We start from the raw sequence: 20,329 nt of genomic DNA, 5'->3' as shown, positions 1-20,329 counted from the left end.
CTGGTAAACATGCACAGAATGTGCACAGACAAAGATTATCAGGAAATTACAGTTCTACTCCAAATATAAACACTTCAGGGTTTATAAATGTCTCTAGAATAGTAGCTAAAAGATCTTTTGTGAAGGATCCTGGTCCCTCAATGCAAGCCTCACCCTTCTCTCTTTTGGATCATCAAATAGTGGAACTGGATCCCTCTAGTATTGATAGAGGAGGCTTTACTCAATAATGCACTTGGCCATATGAACATTAGAGGATTCAACAAATCCTCTAAACATGTAGTAGTTAAGCATTTTATTCAGGAATATAAGCTCTCTTTTCTTGCTCTTTTGGAAACAAATGTTGCTGAAGGAAGAATGCAAAATATTGCCAGGAAGATTTCAAAAAACTGGGAATAGATATCAAATGTTCATGAAGCAAATAATGGTAGAATTTGGATTCTTTGGGATAATGATTTTCTCACTATTAAGTGTATGAAGTCAACAAAACAATACATGACTTGTGAAGTGCAATCTAGAGATGATGAATTGTCTTGCCTAATCACAATTGTATATGCTCTAAATCATCAGGAAGGCATGAAAATGCTCTGGGAAGATCTCCTGGCATTCAATAATAATGTAAATAGACCATGGCTGATTGGTGGTGATTTCAATGCTATAATGGATAGTGAAGAGAAAATTAGTGGTGCACCGATCACAGCTACTGATGCTGAGGAGTTGAAAAGCTTTATTAATTCAAATCAACTAATGCACATTAAAACTACAGGGTGTTTCTTCACCTAGAATAACAAACAAGAGGCGGATGCAAGGATATGCATGCCTGATAGGGTGGTAGTGAATGAAGATTGGATCCAACTTTATAATTCCAGTCAAATGAAATTTCTTATGCCTTCATGTTCTGATCACTCTCCTGCTTTGTTAACTGTGGGAAATGAAAATTTGAGGGCAAGAGATCCTTCAAATTTTTTAATATGTGGACATAGCATCCATATTTTATTTCAGCAGTAAAAGCAGTATGGGATAAATATATATATATGGATATAACTTGTACAGGCCTCACTCAAAACTCAAAAAGTTAAATCTATTCTAAAGGATCTGAACAAAAAGCATTTTATGAACATAAGTGAGCAAGTCTCAAGAGCCAAAGCAGAGTTAGATGATATCCAATGTCAGCTAAACATCAATCTTTAAGATCCTGTGCCGATCTCAAAGGAGAAAGAATGTATGAAAAAAATACACAAAACTGGTGGAATGTGAAGTCTCCTTTTACAGACAAAAAGCAAAAAGCTGAGAAGGAGTTTGAGCTAGCCCAGTTGGAGCAGGGAGATATGACTGTAGCTGATTATAAGAGAAAGTTTGTGGGTTTGCTCAGGTTCACGGGTATGTGGCAGACTAGGAAGCGTCAGGCTCAGATGTTCTTGATGAGACTTCGCTCGAGCTTACATCACTATTTAGTATCTCAACGATTTCATTCAGTATGGGAGGTAGCTGATACCGCTATAGTATAGCAGACAGAGACAGCCATGTTTCAGAAGGGCAAGGAAGGGAATTCTAAAGCAGGACAATCCGAAGACAAGGGAAAGGGAAAGTGACCATTTTAGGACCCGGAGGACCCCAGCAGCAGGGCAAGGGTTCCCAACAGCAAGGCCCGCTTAAGAAGGGACTACAACATGATCAGAGGGTGTAGCAGCAACGCAAGTTTTAGGGTACTTATTTTTACTGCCACAAGTTTGGACACAGAGCTGCAGAGTGCCATAGCACACTAGCAGAAGGCCAACAGGGTAAGAATCAGGTTCAGCATTAGCAGAATTGTGGACATGGCTGAGGTTAGGGCCAGCAGCTGAGGCTTGAGACACCGCCAGCAGTTCTGAGGATAGAGGGTTAGGTGCGACCTATCCAAGTACGAGCTATCCAGGAGATTCCTCAGGGACATATAGTCTCGTATACCATAGAGCCTTTGACACAATAGTTCGCAGCTTCAGGCAGGGTGTATGCAGTCATACCACGCGATCATGGTGCGAACATGGCCATTATGGAAGGTACATTCCTAGTGAACTCCTTCCTAGTCCGTAATCTTTTTGTTTCATGAGCTTCGAATCCTTTCATCTCCTATACTTTCATGACTAGACTCCAGCTTGTAGCATAGCCTCTAGATATTCCTTTGTCACTTTCCACCCCTTTAGGTGATGTGTCGCTCTTGGAGAGTATCTGTAGGAGATGCATTATCAGCTTAGACGAGTCTGAGTTCATGGTTGATTTGATCGTTCTGCGCATGTTCGAGTTTGATATGATTCTTAGTATGGATTAGTTATCTTCCTACCATGTTAGTTTCGACTATTTTGCAAAGACAGTCAGCTTGCGAGCATTCAATGGATTTGAGATGGTTGTAGCAACCTCATGGGGTAACCAGTTTGCGGAGTCATTTCTGGCATACGTCGAGGAGGTGATGATGCGGGATCGGGGTGCCGATTTGAGTGAGACACGAGTAGTCTCAGAGTATCAGGATGGTTTTCAGGACATATCTAGATTGCCTCCAGTAAGAGAGCTTGGATTTACCACCTCTCTCTAGACTTTACTACTAACGCCACTCCTCTAAAAATTGAACCCGTCTCTCACCAACCACTCCTCTAAAAATTGAACCCGTCTCTTCACATAAACAAACTTGAAAACCTCTTTAAAACTGAGAAAACAAACTCTTGAAGACTTGGTTAAAATCTCTTAAAAAACAATTGAGAGATGAGAGGTATTTATAGCCTCTCAAAAAGAAAAACAGAATATAGCCATTACAGTGCCGTCGGTCGACTAATACACTGACCAATCGACTGATGAGCCGACCGTTAGCTAATTCTGGGAAACTATCGGTCGACTGATGCAAACAATCGGTCGACTGATGCAAACAATCGGTCGACTGAGAAGCTGCTTTGATCGACTGATAATGATCAATTGATTGAGCAGAAACAAAATAGAAATTGCAGAGGAGATTTTCGGTCGACTGATCAATGCCATCGGTGGACTGAAAAACATACACAACTCATTTTTGCATAGTAAAACTGGTTTTCAAAGTGAGTTTAAAAAAAGCAAATAAATTTCAAAAATTATGAAACTTAGGAAAATGTTTATATATATGAATATAAATATGTTAGAGAAGAAATTTTTGAAATATCATATTCCGTTTGTGAAAACTCATCATTTTGCAAAATCTTAAAAATACGAGTTTGTTTAAAACACTTGATTTTAACAAAATGATTTCAACCAAGTTTAGAAATCTTTTTGAATGGATTAATGGACTTAGAAAAAGATGTAAAACTAACTCAGTATGTCAATAATCCAAATATACGATATTTTCTCAAAAATGACTCTTAATATGATAAAACAAAACATGACGTGTCTGCATAAGTATTGAGCTTAAAGTATAAACACACCAAGTATAATTTCTAAAACTAACATACCCAAGTTGATGTGCATGAAGCTTGATCTGACTCTTTTACTTGAATTGCGTCGGCTTCACCGTTGCGGCACAAATATTTTTAACCTAGAGAAAATAAAAATACTGAAAAACACAATTATAAATTGTTTGTTAACCATCAAAACTAGATTAGAGAGTAGGCTCATAAACATGAGTCCTAACAGATCAGACTAGAGTGGAAAGCGATCAGAGGCTGCGATAGTGACAGGTAAGACTGCCAGCTAGGAATGTTTCTGTGACTAAATTTGATTTGAGAATGTAGGATTTGGAATTGATTTAGGAATCACTACAAGAAATTACATCTTTAACGAAGGGATTTCCCTTCGTTAAAGCACTGAAAACCTTCGTTATTGTATGCTAACGACGGGGAAAAATCCCTTCGTCACCCGTCGTTGAAGCCCTCTTCGCTAAAGGGTCACGAAGGGATATACTACCCGTCGTTATAGAGTCTATAACGACGGAACATATTACCGTCATTAATATTTACGACGGTAATTATCACCGTCGTTACCATCAGTAACGAGGATATTTTCTCGTCGTTACCATCAGTGACGGGATATTTTCCCGTCGTTACCATTAGTTACGGAGATATTTTCCCGTCGTTACCATTAGTTACGGGGATATTTTCCCATCGCTGAAGACTAATTAATGACGGTTGGATACCGTCGTAAAAGTCCTCATAATGGGTAATTAGTAACCCATCAACGACGGTGCTTTCCCTTCGTTGATGAACAAAATACGGTTTATAAAACCATCATTGTAGACTACAAATTTCTAATATACATTAATAATAAATTTTCCATTCATAGGCAACTATCATATTATTCTCAACCAGACACTAAGATTCACAACAAAAATATATTAAAAATACCCAATAATGAATAAGAGGTAAAATAAAAATTCCATTCATTAATAACATCAATAAATAAAATTCCACCATCCTCAAATATTCAATACTAATAATAAGAGTTAATATTCTTATTGTTCCAAAGAAAAATATAAAAATATATGAAACTATCTAAAACAAATTAAAATAAAAGTTTGGGGAAGACACGTTCTTTCATCTCTAATCATCGTCAAAAGAAGACTCGAGCTACCCCCTCCTAATCTTGCATGGATAGCCTGAAAAATTTTAAAAAAAATCACATAATTAAGAAATATCAATTAAGCAAATATTATCTTATTAAGTAAAAATCATATTTTTTAGTGCAAGTAGTCAATCATAAAAGTATATAAGAGATTTACAAAAATTAATTACCTAGTCCTGCACACGTTCTCGAGTTTGAGGAGTCAATGAAGGTGATTGCCTAAAAAAAAGTTCTTGCATAGCTTTCACTTGTGACTCCAACTCAGACATCCTTTGTTGTTATGTTGTTGCTCCTGCTCATCTAAGCGTTGTTGAAGCATCTGGTTCTTTCTCTTTTCTTCTATAACCCGTGCTTCTAGATCAGATCAACTAGGGAACGGTCCTCTCAAATCTTTTAAAGTAGTCCCGCCACCAAATACAGTGATGTGACCATGAGATTGCTTCCCCCAGATTTTCTCAACTATCTCAATGTCAGAAAGTGAAGGGTTTGCTTGTTTGACTTGAACAATTTCATCCTATAAAAATTAAATTCATATGTTAGTACTATATAATGCATCATTATCAAACTTAAACACATATTCTACTTACATATTTATCTTGATCCCCATTTTCTAGTGTTTCATTAGCTTTCTTTCGAGTTTCATGAAACATTTTTGCCACATCAGGTGGATTTCCTGACTTGCCACCCTTATTCAAATATTAAATAAAAATGAGTACAATATCAAACTAAAAAACAAAGTAGTTTTAAATAAATAGGAAATTAGTTACCAATTCCCACGCAATTTGTCTGAAGGGTTTGCTGCCCGTGTGGTGGAGCATCTTTCTTTTGCCTCTGTTAAGTGTATTTTGTTGGCTTGCTTTCTATACATCAAGATTAAAAGATAATTTTAACAATCCAACAATATACATGAAAGAAATTAATTAATAAAATTAGGAGATTAATACCTGGAATTTTGAAGAAAAATAATGTTCCTTAACTAGCCAATCCCAGTCATCAACACTCACTTCTGTAGGTTTATTTCTAAGTGCAACTTGCAATGAATTTTCTTTCACATATTTCCTGTGCATGTCACCACGCCACTTATTCCACAAATCGCGCAAGTGTCTCATTACTGACTCTCTCTTTTGCTCCATGTCATCAGCATCAAATTTATCCTATATCAAATTTGAATCAAAATTTAATTTATAAGAATTAAAAACCAAATGCATTTAATTAATTTTCAATGTACCTTAATGGATGCCCACATATGATCTTTATTTTGCTGTGGTATTTTGGCCCAATTCTCAACAGCTACTGGGCAAATATTTCTATCTCGAATAATAATTCCAAGATATCGTGAAAATTCTGGTTCAATAGCTCTATTCTGATAAAAAGTAATGATTTTTTTCTCCCCATGTGACAAATTATTCAACTTTAGACACTTATTACTACCACGAGGTGGATTTTTCTTCCTTTGAGAATTATCAGCTGCATACATCATATCATATGTTAGAAACAAGATATAGTTAAAGAAATTGATAAAAATATTTCTTCTTGTAATTAATAAAGAATATACCTTCTTGTCGAGATTCATTTAGTATTGCATCATCACTTTGCACTCGATGATTATCTGATTCTACAAAAATTGAGAAACTATTAATCCAATCATAAAAAATAAATTGAAAGATAAAAAGAAATAATAATAAATTTTAAGTCTCATCAATATTAATCCAATCATAAAAAATAAATTGAAAGATAAAAAGAAATAATAATAAATTTTAAGTCTCATCAATCTGCAGAATCATCATTCTCTTCATTGTTAGTATTTGCACTTCTCCTGCGATTTTGTGCAAAATTCTCCTCAAAGGTTTCTCGGAGTCACCTAAAAGACTGTAGAATTGTTTTGCATGTCCATCTGGTTCCTGCTCAAGAATATCCTGACTCGACGTGGCATCAGGTGCAACAACGCCAGTTGAATTATGAAATAAATCTCCAATCATTTCTTGCATTTCATCGTCACTCTGGCTTTCTTCTGTCATTTCTTCTTGTTCTTCATCAAACTCCGAAATGGACTCACCCTGTCTTTCGTCGTGATGACACCAAAATCTGTAGTTTTTAATAATTCCATGAACAATCAAGTGGGTCTTTACCAACTCACGATTACCAGACTTCACATTGCTGCATTTAATACATGGACATCGAATTTCAAAGTCTTCATCCTTTTCATTAAAACTATCCAACAGCTTCTCATATGCATAGTCTAAAAACTGATCAACCCCTTCTTTATATTTTGGATCAAGTCTATCATCATCTACTAGGTCCATCCAATCTTTATTTGGTGCCATTTCCAAGCAATGTACTAATGCTGGATATTCGACTCTATAAAACAAAAAAACAATATAATTAGTTTATAATTAGATTGTGGTTTAATAAATATCGACTATATTTTATTTGTACAAACAAGCATTGTATATATTTGCAAATATCCCCTCCAAAGCATCATTTTACTAATTTGCCCTCTAAATTGTCTTTTCCATTTAAGCTTATGTCTCAATTTGAACGAATATTTAATGACCAAGCAAATCCAAAACACATTTAGTTAATTTCAATTTGTTTATGAACTGAATAACTAATAGCTATGCATTTACTGTCAAATGAGATAGCGAATCAAATATGATCGAATAGCTGAATGAATAATAAGTAAACTGTTTATTGATTAATTGGTTCACTTTCATCTTTATTATCCTATCCGATGTAGGATTATACTCACATATTAATAACCACAACACTCCCACTTGTAAAGCATAATTATTAGTAAAATTTATATTACGAAACTAAACCATATTTTTTATTAAATTGATAAATATATATGGCATGAAATCAGCCAAGGGTTGTTACATTTAGGCCCGTATCTCAAGTGTGCTTTATTTGAGGGTCAAACTTTAGTCCAGCCCAGAGAAAGAGGGTTCGTTTAATGACCAAATAAATATTAATTATTCCTGCACTAGAAAAGTTAATATTAATATCGATAATGGCTTCTGAAACACCCGAAAAATTCTGTGGCTAAACTTGGGGAGTTCAAGCGCACAAAGAACTCCCCGGTTTTAGGGAAAAGTTTCACATAAAGAATTATAAACTGTTAAAATTATATGAATCTTTGGTTATGTGCTAAAACTTTGTATTGATTATTTTTGAAACTAGGCTAATTTGAGTCTTTGTAATGCTTGTTTGATTTCTTCTCACTTGAAAACTACATGATCCCTTAATCATTTAATTCCAGATTTGTCAATTCAATGCAACATGTTTAAGTTGATTCAAATTGTTACGCTGTAATCCTTTTTTTTTCCTTTCCAAACTTCATGGCAACAAATGAATGTGATTGTGGTCAATCTGCTGCTTCTAGAGTGTCATAGTAATTGTAGAATATCAATTAAAGTAGCTCTTCCAAATTAAAGCTCTAGAAGTAGCATCAAGTCTATCTACAGAAACCCTAGCTGTCTACATAAACCTTCTCTTAGGTGCTTTTAGAACAAGAGAAGAGATTTAATATGTTGTCAATAATAGAATGTAACACCGCAATGAACAAACAATGTTCATTGGAAGAGCTTGATAGCTGGCCTGAGACAAAAATTTCATTATTTTCTAATTTTTTAGATAACTAGTGAGGAAAAATTCTGTGTGGATATGTTTCATATTATTGGCAGGGAATTAAAATGCAGAATAAGCAATGGTCACCTTCCTCAATTACTCTCTTCATAAGGAATCAATTATAGAATTTCAAATACAAAATAAAAGACTATCCCTTAACAAAAACCTAATGAATTTACAAGAACTACAAATAAGCCCAAAAAATAGGGATGAACCGTTATTTACCTGAGGAATTGATGCTAGAGGGAGAGGAAGTGGATGAGTTATTGCCACTGCCGGGGTTGCCGAGAATATGGGGGGGAGGGGGCGGGGGTTGGTTGTCGTCAAGAAAGAGGAAGAGGAGGCGGATGAGGTCTTGCTGCTACCGTGGTAAGAAGAAGGGGGAGATGATGTTACTGTTGAGAAACAGGAGAGGATGCGGATGAGGGTCACGTTGCGGTTGCCGAGAAGAGGAGGCTGTTGGTAATATTGCCGTCGAGAAAGATGAACTGATGAAGAGGAGGAGCGCTATTTCCTAGAGTTTTTGCGTGATGTATTAGAGAGATAGAGAATTACATATATGTGAGAACTTGTCATATATAACTCCTCAATTATATTAATTAGATTTATTCTCCTATTAGGACTAGGTTTCATCTTTAAGGATGGTTAATAGGTCCATCGTTTTCAAGACTCCTCATCAACAAAGGTAGTAAGACCTAATCATCGAAGGGTCTAAATAACCGTTGTTTATCCTTATTTAACTCTCTTAATATTTATAAAAAGCTCAATGAAGGTGTGAGAAACCGTCATTATTGTATATATAATAACAATGGTTAAATAGTCCCTTCGTTAATTTTGGTCGTTAAAGACCCGATTTCTTGTAGTGAATTGAATGTGAGGATTGAATCTAGAGCTATGACATCATGTTAATTTGGTAGTGAAGAGAGAGAATTGTTATTTGGCTAAGTTACAAGTATATACACACAAATTTACACAATATAACATGAGCTGAGGGTAGGTGGACACTGTAGCTATAGGCCGATGGGCGGAGGACACTATACGTATGAGTATGACTATCCATGCACCTGCTATGCATGTACGTAGCATTAAAAATATATAAAAACATCAGTATCACAACTAATATTATTAAAAAAAGTTATTTTTTATATTGCCACGAAATAAAAATATTTGGTCAATAACTGTATTGCTACATAAATATTTCTCCCATTACAAATTCGAATTATCCTAAAGAGAAAAATAAAAGACCATCTATTGAAATCAAAGTTTACCACTGCCCATATCTATTACTATCCCTTCATGCATGAATTTTATGTAGCTTGCCCATTCTATCCTCCTCCTCTAGCATTGCCACCATTAGCACCACCTTCATAGCTTTGTGTCAATGTGTTCATCATAAAAAACATCAAAAGAGGCACGTAATTACTTCCTCATGACATATTTTGAATCTTAAATTCAAATTAATTGTATAAAATACAATACAAGAAAAAGGAATCTAAAAGAAGAGAACTTTATTTTAATATATGAATGCGGGTGACGGTATCTTTGTCCTAGCAAGTAAAGTATCAAAGAGGACAAAGGAGTATGCAGCAAAACAAACAAGCCAATCCTATACAGAGAGACTACAAACTTAACCATGATCTAACAGAGATCATTATATACCCACTTGTGCTTCAAATTTTTCTGTAAGTAGAAATAATTTTGAATAGAATTACGTGATCCTTTTAAAGAAAGAAGTGCATATTGCATTAGCAGCATTTCCCATTTAGCAGATGAAATGGACAGCTAAAAGAAGAAAACAAATTCAGGCAACTGAATTTGGAACGGAAGCATTGTTGTTGTGACAATGATGCCGATGAACTGGCTAGGTAGAGAAGTAAATCGTATAATCAATTATCCAGAAAAAATTGGCTTGGACAAACTTTTTCCTATTTTGAGTCTAGTTTATGTAACTCTGTTTATTTCAGGAAAAGATTAAGCTGATATCATGTGTATATATAAAAGATTAATCAATTAAGTTATTGGGTCATTAGACCCATGGTGTTATCATTCAACAGCTTGATGATTAATGTTTCTATCTTACTAGAAGCCCCAAGAAAAATGGTTTTCTTAATATGCTTAGGTAAGTTACCAATTGATCCTGAAGAACATAACGTCAATCACTTTATTTCTATGTTTCTCTATGAGCAACCAAATTTGCTTACATTGAAACTGAAGAATCTGCTATGAAACTTTAAATAAAATAAATAAGCTATCAATTTATTCAAATAAAACAACTTTTTATTTTTGCGCGTACCGACGAAGACCAGGGGACCACCGTTAACGAAGAAACGTTACTTAATTCCGCAGATACATAGTTGTTCACATAATAGATGTTGCCATCGAGGCCTAATTTGCTCAAATAGTTTTAGGCTGCGTTTGGAAACTTAGATTTGGGTCCTGGATTTAAAATTCAGGGTATTTCAAATCCAAATCTCTAGTTTGGGCTTTCAATTGAGCTAAAATTTCAAATCAAGTTATTTCAAAGAGGAGAATTTTAAGTCTAAATACAGGTATTTCAAATCCCACCCTGCTCTTTGGTATTTACCAAATCCCGATCCCTAACTCCCGACTCCTCCTCTCTCATTTTTCAATCCCGATCCCCGATCCCGACTCTCAAGTTCCCTCTCAACGCCTCTCTCTCCTCTCTCCCCTTCTCCTCTCTCGTCGAAACTCTAGATTTGATCTAGGGTTTAGGTCTCCCTCTTTCTCCTCTCTCGTCGAAACCCTAGATCCGGCGGCCCGATGATTCCGACCGTCCGATATCTCCCCCTCGTCGCGTGCTCCCTCTTCGTCATCGCAAATTGTTAACTATGTGTATATGTCACAAATTGTTCAAAAAATAGTCCTCCTTATCTTTGAAATCCAAGTTCATGTATAATAAAGTGTATCCAAACACTATACTTCAAATCTTTGATTTCAAATCCTTGCATTTTATAAAGACATCCAAACAAAAGATTCTATCAAATCATGAATTTAAATTCTAGATTTAAAATCCTTTAATTTTAAATCAATATTTCAAATCCAAATCTTAGTTCCAAAACGCAGCCTTAAAGAAACTATAATAATGTACACATTGATTACAAAACGATAGAAGCTGCTGGCGAACTGAACAAATGCCCTTGGGTTCCCAACAATCGGCATGATCACAAATGCAGCAAAGTGAGTACTTGGGAACGGTGTTATACCTATTTCGGTAGTGTTTTTTTAAGCTGTCTATAGTGGCTGTTACAACAGCGAGGGACTTTACAGAACAGAAGATATTTGTACAAGGTGGATAATAACATAGTAGTGAATAAACATAGTAGAGACAAAGAGAACAACACATAAGGATTTAACGTGGTTCGGCCAGTATGACATGCATTCATGGCCGAACATAGTAGAGGAATTTACTAATCACAAATGAGAAGATTATAAATGAGATCACCCTCTCTTTTCACTTAAATCCCACCAAAGAGTCACATAATGAAAGAAAAATAAATTTCTCTCTCTTCCTATCTTACCTCCTCTCTTTCTTTTTTTTGTTTGAGGTACACTTTCATCATGCATCTTGAGGCAATTTATAGCCTCTCAACACGATGGGGGAATATTAAGTCTTCGTCGGTGAATAGATGACTAGTGGCTAATGCATAGGTTTTGAGAAAAACTCCAATAGATGCATTAAATGCGTAGGCCACAATTTTTTGACTTCGTAGTCAAGTCACTTTCACAAATCTTCATCTTGGCTTGAATATGAAGATCTTCTCTTCACTCCTTCTATCTTGCCAGAAGCCTCTTATGAGCTTAAGCTCCGCTTTGTTGAACTTCAAGCGATTTGATGCAATGTTTAAACTTGCGTGAAGGTACGGGCTTCATCATCATATTCAGTGGATTATCTACAGTATAAATTATCTCAATCTTGATGACTTAAATTTTTCTGATAAAATTATACCTGACATCTATATGCTTGGTTCTTTCATAATATGTTTGATGCTTCGTCAAATGTATTACGCTCTGACTATCATAAAATACTATAGTAACATCTTGGTGCAAGCCAAGATCTTCAACCAAACCTCTCAACTAACTAGCCTCTTTTATTGCTTTTGTTACTACCATATACTCTGCTTCTGTAGTAGACAAAACAACTGTTGACTGTAGAGTCACCTTCCAACTAATGGTGCTTCCTAAAAGAGTGAATATATAATCTGTCAGGGATCATCTCTTATCCAAATTACCCACATAATCTGAATCAGAATAACTAAGTAAATTAATATTAGCAAATCTTCTCAAATATCTAATTGTCCATTTCACAACCTGCCAATGAATCTTTCCAGATTTATCTATATACCTATTCATAACACTGACTGCATGTAAAATATCTAGACAGGTGCAGATCATAGCATAAATAATATATTTTACCGTACTGGCATAAGGAACACAAGATATTGACCGCTCCTCTTCTTTAGTCTGAGATGATAAGTCCACTGAAAGATGAAAATGAGCATTAAGCGGAGTCTTCACAGGCTTAGTATCAAGCATGTTAAATCTCTCTAACCAATGATATATTTCTCCTGAAATAGAAATAATCTTCCTTCTAGTTTGTCCCTGTGGATCTACATCCACAAAATCTTCCTTGCTGCTCCCAAATCTTTCATCTCAAACTCATGTTTGAGCTGGGTTTCAACTTATTGATTTTTGGCAAGTCTTTAGCTACAATCAATATATTGTCAACATACAAAAGTAAATATATAAAAGAACTATTATTAAGCTTTTTATGATAAACACAACTATCATATTTATTCCAATAGTAACCATGCTCTAACATATAAGTATCAAATCTGAAATATAGCAGTCTCGAAGAGTGCTTCAAACTATAAAGAGATATCTTGAACCTGCACACATGATATTCTCTACCTTCAATAATAACCTTTCTGGCTGATGCATAAAGATCTAATCCTCAAGCTCGCAATGTAGAAAGGTCGCTTTCACATCAACTTTCTCAAGCTCTAAATCAAAGTGAGCAATAATGGTGAGCAACACGTCAATTGATGTATCTTCAAAACTGGAGAGTATACATCATTAAAGTCCACACCTTCGTTTCTGACTGTAATCTTTAGCTACTTAAGCATGCAATGTATCTAATAGAATATGTATCCAAGTTTTCTTCTTTCTTCTTGAAGACTCATTTGCAACCAATGATTTTCTGTCCTCCTAGTGGCTTCAATAACTTTCATGTCTTGTTCTTGTGAAGAGATTTCATTTCTTCAATCATCGCAACTGTCCAATATGCAACATCATTGCCACTAATAGGTTTCTTGTAGGTAGAAGGTTCTGCAATCTCAATTGATTCTGCTATGCTCAAAGTGTGAGCAACCATGCATGCATAACATTAAGGGGGTCAGATCTGTCTTTTTATTCTTTTGGTGGCAATATTGTATTGTCGATCTTTCTATGTGTCAGCATCTAAAGTTGAACTTTTAGCATTATCAACTGGTTCAACAAGAGCACCCTGAAGCACTCCCTGTAAAGCAGAGTTTTCTAGCTCCACTTGCTCGCTAGACTCCTTTTCAATACCTATAGTATCAGCAATAAGTTCCATTCTCGAGTAAAGCATAGATTTCTCATCAAAAGTAACATCTTTACTAATAATAAACTTCGGTACTTAGGATCAGAATATCACAATTTATATCCCTTCATCCCAATTGCATATCTAAGAAAGATTTATAAAATCACAAACCAGAAATATCAAAACCTACAAACAATACAAAATTTAAGCTCATAACTGACACCATAAAAATTTTGAAATTTGAGGAAAATACCCTTATTGTTTCAAAACTTGCAAAAAAATCCTATATAAGTCAAATTTTACAAAAACATGCCCTTAAAAAATTAAAATTTATAATAACTACACAATCCATAACTTATAAGAGCATCATGATAATTTTGAAATTTACAAGAAACACCCTAATAGTTTCAAAAGTTGCAAAAAACCCAAAATAAGTTAATTTTTTTAAAAAATAGAAATTTAAACTTATGAACAGTGAAAATTTACAATTTATAAATTACGGAAATGCGCTAAAAGTTTTGAGTTTTGCAACAAAAAAACTTAAACCTTTGAGAAATTGCAAAATATGCGCCCAAAAGTCAAAATTTTACATAAACATGCCTTGGAAATATCAGAACTTACAAAAAGTACAAAATCTATCAGTTATAAACAGTGCCATGAAATTTTTGAAATATATAAAAAAAACACCTTAAAATATCGAAAATTGTGAAATAAATCATCAAAAAGTCAACTATTACAAAAACACGTACTGGAAGTAATAAAATTTACAAATTGAACAAAACCTATAAGTTATAAGTAGAATTGGAAAATTTTAAAATTTATAGGAAACACCCTAAAGTTTCAAAATTACAAAATACACCCTCAAAAGTTAAATTTTGGAAAGCACAGCCCGGAAATATCAAAACATACAAACAATATAAAATCTAAAACCTATGACCAACACCATAAAATTTTTGAAATTTGCCAAAAACACAAGTTTCAAAAGTTATAAAAAAACACCCTAAATCAATTTAAATTTTAAAATACATGCCGCTGAAAAATCAAAATCAATAAATACCTACACAATCTATAACTTATTAATAGCACCATGATAATTTTAAAATTTTCAAGAAACACCCTAATAGTTGAAAAAGTTATAAAAACCCAAAATAAATTAAAATTTTAAAAAGCTAAAAATTTGAAACTTATGAATAGTGAAAAGTACATAATTTGCAAGTTAAGTTACGAAAACCAACTAAACGTTCTGAGTTTTGCAAAAAAATACCTAAATGCTTGAAATATTACAAAATACACACACAAGTCAAAGATTTGCAAAAAACATGCCTCGAAAATATCATAGCGTACAAAAAGTAAAAAATCTATAAGTTATAAGCAGCATCATGAAATTTTTGAAATTTGTAAAACACTCTAAAAATTTAGAAAATTACAAAATACACCCTCAAAAGTTAAACTATTACAAAACTTGCAATAAAAACATTATAATTTACAAATAGTACAAAATCTATAAGTTATAATCGGCAGCGTGAAAATTTCAAATTTTGAATAAGACACCCTAAATTTTCATTATTATAAAATACCCCCTAAATATCAAAACTTATAAATAGTACAAAATATATAACTTGCAAATAGCAATGTGAAAATTTTAGAATTTGTAGCAAACACCCTAAAAATTTTTAAATTGCAAAATAAACCCTAGAAAGTTAAATTTTACAAAAATACATGCTAGAAATATGAAAAATTACAAACGATATAAAATCTATAGCTTATAAAAAGCAACTAGAAACTTTTGATATTTTCACAAAACACACTAAAAGCTTCAAAAATTACAAAAAACTCCCTAAAAGTTTAAAATCTAAAATATAACTAAAGAGTAAAAGCAATCAAAGGGTATAAAGTTTATAAATTAGAAAAAGTCCACTGACAAAATGATATTTGTAGAAAATACCCTATAATTTTAAAATTTACAAAAAAACATCAAAATTTAAATTTTACAAAAAAAACAGCCTGAAAATATCTAAACTCTAAATAGTATAAAAACCTATGAATGATAAATAGGGCCATAAAAACTTTGACTGACTCTCATCTTTCAGTCGAGTTTCTTTCCAATCCTCGCTTGTGTATAAATTTAATATAATGTTTTTGTCTCTTTTGTATGAGTCATCTTGGGACCCATGATGTAAGTCGAAGTTGAAGATGAATTAGGGTTAAAGATGATATCTCATGTTTTTCCATATTATTGTGATTCTTTGGATTGGAGGAGTTTTTGGGGTCAGAAACCTTCTTCGAAAATACATCCGGATGTATCTATTCTGGTAATTAGATGACACGGCTACAACATCGTAAACTGAGATTCCTAACTTTTAAAAGAAGGGGACAGCTATGTCAAATATGTTAAGTAAATGAAAATTATAAAATAATTAAATTGGCCACTTTGGTTAGTGGGAAACTCGTTAAATAAACAAGTTGACCCGATAATTTGACGGGTCAGGTCGAGTAAATATTATACAAATTGGGTAAAAATTTATAGGGGTTGAGTCACGTAGGGTCGACCCGTTTGCCACCCCTACTTGGAATGTAGGTCAGGCAACAGGGATGACCAGAGGAACTGGTTCTCGTTAAGGTTGAATGGAAGAGGCTTTATAAATGAATTTGGATCCTCTCCACTACAAAAAAGTAGTGGAGAGACCATTACTTTTAATCTCAAGCGTTGATTATTTAGTAGGCGGTTATGATACAATCTAAATCTAACACTTATCATACCCCCGTGTATTGCACTCATTCCTAATTTGCACTAAAAGAAAAAATCATAACCATCAACTAGATAATCAATGGCTGTGATTATGTAGTGGTCCCTCCACTGTTTTTTATGTAGTGGAGAGGATCCGAATCCTTTATAAATAAGTTTAAAAGGCTGACGCTATCCACTTCAGAATATGCAATGTAACAGGAAAGAAATCAAAGAATTTCTGCGGGAAAAGCTAAAGATTGTGAGATACTGATCAGGTCTGTAAAATTGATCTTTAGATATTTGCCCTAAACCATGTAATTCCAGATAATTTTAATGAGTAGAATGGGGATTTGTATTAGAAGATTTTCACTACGTACGGGAGTAGTATGCACTCTCAGGTCGTATGATGATGTTTAGACAATTCTAGATAATTTTAACGAGAGGAATAGGGATTTGTATTAGTAGTTTTTCACCACATATGAGAACAGTATAATGATGTACGCTACTTGGAAAAACTTAGTGGATGAAAAACTTTATCTTATTGACAAAAAAAAGATCGTTACTTTATTTTGTACTTACATAACTCAAAGTAACAAAGAAAGTAATCATTGTTACTTTGTTATGTTTACGTAATAAATTTAGACAAAAAAGAAAATTTTGAGGTCGGATTAATTCTGGTGACATATTTCTAAATAACATGTTTTGATGTACTTATTCCAAAATTAAATAAGATTTGCAAGGCTAATTTCTTAAAAACTTTAACATATATATTGTAGTAGGTTAGTTATTTTTAGAAAGGAGAAAGTGAATAATAAGTCTAAATTTGAAATGGTTAGAAAGAGAAAAGCTCACTTATTGGGAACATTTACATTCGAAACTTACAATATTATCTTACATCTTTTTTTCATCGGTTCACGCCACCTACATCTCTTATTGTTTTTGTTATATGATTGATATTACATAATTTTTTCTTAATATTTATTTTTTTGCAAATTTTTAGAAAACTAAGAAATAATATGGTAATTAATTTTTTTATTCGATTTAGATACAAATGGTTTATCATGAAACGTTTAGTGCGTAGGAGCTTACAATTTCTTAATTTATAAAAAAATAACATGGTGGTCGATTGATTCCAATTACGAAATCATAACAACTGTATATGAAACTTCTCTATTATTAAAATAACTTTGTGGTTAAGAAAACTAGTTCTATAAAATATAATATTTAGTGTGTACAGTTAAAATGCAAATGTTATACAATTCAATCTTCCCTATGGTGATCGCCAACCATTAAGTCTTACAGCTTTCTTGAGAATAGTTCTGATGTCAATTTCCATCTTGCCTATAGTATTATTGATATCATTATTGTTGTTTCCAGTTGGTCCCGCTGAAATGTAGGTAGTTTTGGCTTCTTTAGCATCAACACAACAATGTAGGAGCATAGATGAAAGTAATGATAAAAGAAGTGCAAAGAAAATTTGGTTTGAAGATGTCATCTTTTGGTAGTGTGTTGAGAGTAGATTGAATTTTTATGTTTGAACTTAGTTCCTTTATTTATAGGCATCATAAAGAACATTAAGCGTCCTTATATTCAATTAATACATCTTTATTTTCAATTAATACATCTAATTGAATAACACAATATTTATTAATTTTTTTAAACTAGTAAGCCTACATCTACAATAAAATACACTATTAAGTATCTTAAAGTTGCCTTAATGTTACATTTAACGTAATCGAATTTTGCATCCAACGGGTCACCCGCTAATTATATCTAAAAAAATTCTTTCTAATAGCACCTGCATATTAATTATTGGTGTTATTACATTAAAATGTTTGTCTATATTAGAAAAATGAATTATAAACGTCTAGAGTTTTGCTTTCTATTCCATTTTCCATTATACTCTAAACATTTAAGATGAATTTGCCATCATTTTTCTATTAACAGACTCTTGAAAATTTATTAATACAAAAATAATATATAAGGATTAAAAAAATAGTAGCTATTTCATTATGGGTTTGCCTAGGTAATATAATAATATAAACTTTAGGGGGTTTTGTGAAATTTACCTTTCTTTTTATGTTTTGTGATCAAACAAAGTTTTTCCTATATATACAAAGATGAGTGTGCATGTACTTGTTGTGCGCAGCGGAAATTTCGGCAGAGTTTCTGGTGCACAATAAGAGAAAAAGATCGATAAGAATTCTTGTTTCTCAAAGGGAACAAGAATCTGAAAGCCTAATATCCCATCAAAGTGGGATATTAGCTCTTCGTCTCGTCAGCTCTAGGACTGCGCGTCGAGGGATCCTAAAAACTATTACAATGGCCACAAACTCAAACAAACTAATTTTACGTGGTTCGGCAAACTGCCTACGTCCACGGGGCAAGGAGGGGGGGATATACTATTATAGAGAAAAAGAATACAAATAGGTTTACAACTCTCACAATCTAAACCCTCGAATAGGCTCCTTGCTTTTCTTCACAAGAAAAGGTCAGCCTCCAAATACTTTTTCTCTCTTCACAAAACCCTAGGATTTTCCTCTGCTGCAGCCGCACAAAACTTCATGCGCTCTGACCTCGGCCGCACACAATCCCGCTCCTACTTTTTCTTTGTAGCCGCCAACAAAGAAAAAAAAACCTCCTTCGCACACCAGCAGCACAAAACCCTATGCTATATATATAATTGAAATCGGGTGGGCCTTGCTTCTCTTCAAGCGGAAATGGTAACGTGTTGCTGTGTTATTTGTTCTTGTGGCCCCCACGCGTTTTGAAAGCCGCGTGAACTTCTTTGCTTCCGCTGAACAAACGTGGCCTCCACACACGTGACTCCACCAGACTCCACATTCACAATTCTCCACCTCGGCGAAGTTTTCTCAAAACTAAGCCGACACCGACCAAACCAAATATCTCACTTGTTGTGTTCAGTACGAAGTAAAACAATTCACGACAACGGACTCAATCCATAACAAGTCGAGAACCCAAATGAGAGTGCAAAAACTCTCCAAATATCAGTATCAACTCACCAAATCGATCTCACCCCCATCAAATAATCAACCCGGCTGCATCATAAAGACTGCCTACGTATCCTCTTGCCCAAGGAATCAAGCCTAACGTAGTTCACCCAAATGGCCGCGAACGACCTCAATGGGGTCCGAGGTATATACATAAGGGTTTCCTTATTTGGATTATTTCACTCGACATACCCATTCTCATGTTATGAATCTCTAAATACCAATTTCTGTTTAGCGCAGTATTCATGACTTTATACTTATATGTACTAACTAGTATTTTCTTATATACTACTACCCCTTCCCATTGGGGGCAGTAGAGATGATCTTCGCTAGCATTTTGACACTCGTTGTTTCCCCTCTTTTCAGGCGACGAATCAAGCGAATGGGGTGTCGCAGGTTGATGGAGTCGTATCTTAGCATCCATCTTATTTATTTTATTAGTAGTTATTTATAGAGCTCCACAGTAGTTATTCATCTTCAGACTCTAGACTTGTATTTTTATTTTGTAGAGGCAGTGTGCCTTAGTGAGATTTCTTTGACTCTTTATTTTAAGACATGGTACATTATTACAGTTTAGAGATATTCTTATTCTATTTTAGTTGGACTTATTTGTTTATTATTTCTCATATACTTCTTCTGTGTATATTCTATTTTTATACTATTTACATTATTTGCATGTTTTGTACCTTCACCAATTTGTTGATTCTGCTAGAGTGATAGTGACTGTGATGATGAAACTTATCGTAGCATGGTGTTGGTGCTTAGCAGGTTTAACAACCCGGGTTTCACCTTTGATTGCAGCCTTGTGTGAACCCTAGGGCGTCACAGTTA

The 20,329-nt window shown here is 34.0% G+C and overlaps 1 protein-coding gene across 1 annotated transcript; it reads right to left on the bottom strand.

Moving 5' to 3' along the window:
- On the bottom strand, positions 4,916–6,875 carry LOC109835000. Its single transcript, XM_020403002.1, has 5 exons — positions 6,413–6,875; positions 6,107–6,166; positions 5,780–6,018; positions 5,556–5,705; positions 4,916–5,065 (listed from the first exon to the last, which is right to left on the bottom strand). Exons 1-5 carry the CDS (start codon positions 6,873–6,875, stop codon positions 4,916–4,918), a joined length of 1,062 nt encoding a protein of 353 aa, XP_020258591.1.

The sequence above is a fragment of the Asparagus officinalis genome, chromosome 3 (genome assembly GCF_001876935.1).
Source record: "Asparagus officinalis chromosome 3, Aspof.V1, whole genome shotgun sequence".
NCBI lineage: Eukaryota > Viridiplantae > Streptophyta > Magnoliopsida > Asparagales > Asparagaceae > Asparagus > Asparagus officinalis.
Note: the sequence above shows the minus strand (reverse complement) of the source record. Positions and strands in the feature narration are given on the sequence as shown.

Excerpts from the sequence above, each read along its gene's own strand:
- LOC109835000 (XM_020403002.1), bottom strand. The coding sequence starts at position 6,875 with ATGGCACCAAATAAAGATTGGATGGACCTAGTAGATGATGATAGACTT. Across the intron at positions 6,167-6,412 it reads ACAATTCTACAGTCTTTTAG|AATCAGATAATCATCGAGTG; the intron begins GTGACTCCGAGA and ends CAATTTTTGTAG. Across the intron at positions 5,706-5,779 it reads ATATGTGGGCATCCATTAAG|GATAAATTTGATGCTGATGA; the intron begins GTACATTGAAAA and ends AATTTGATATAG.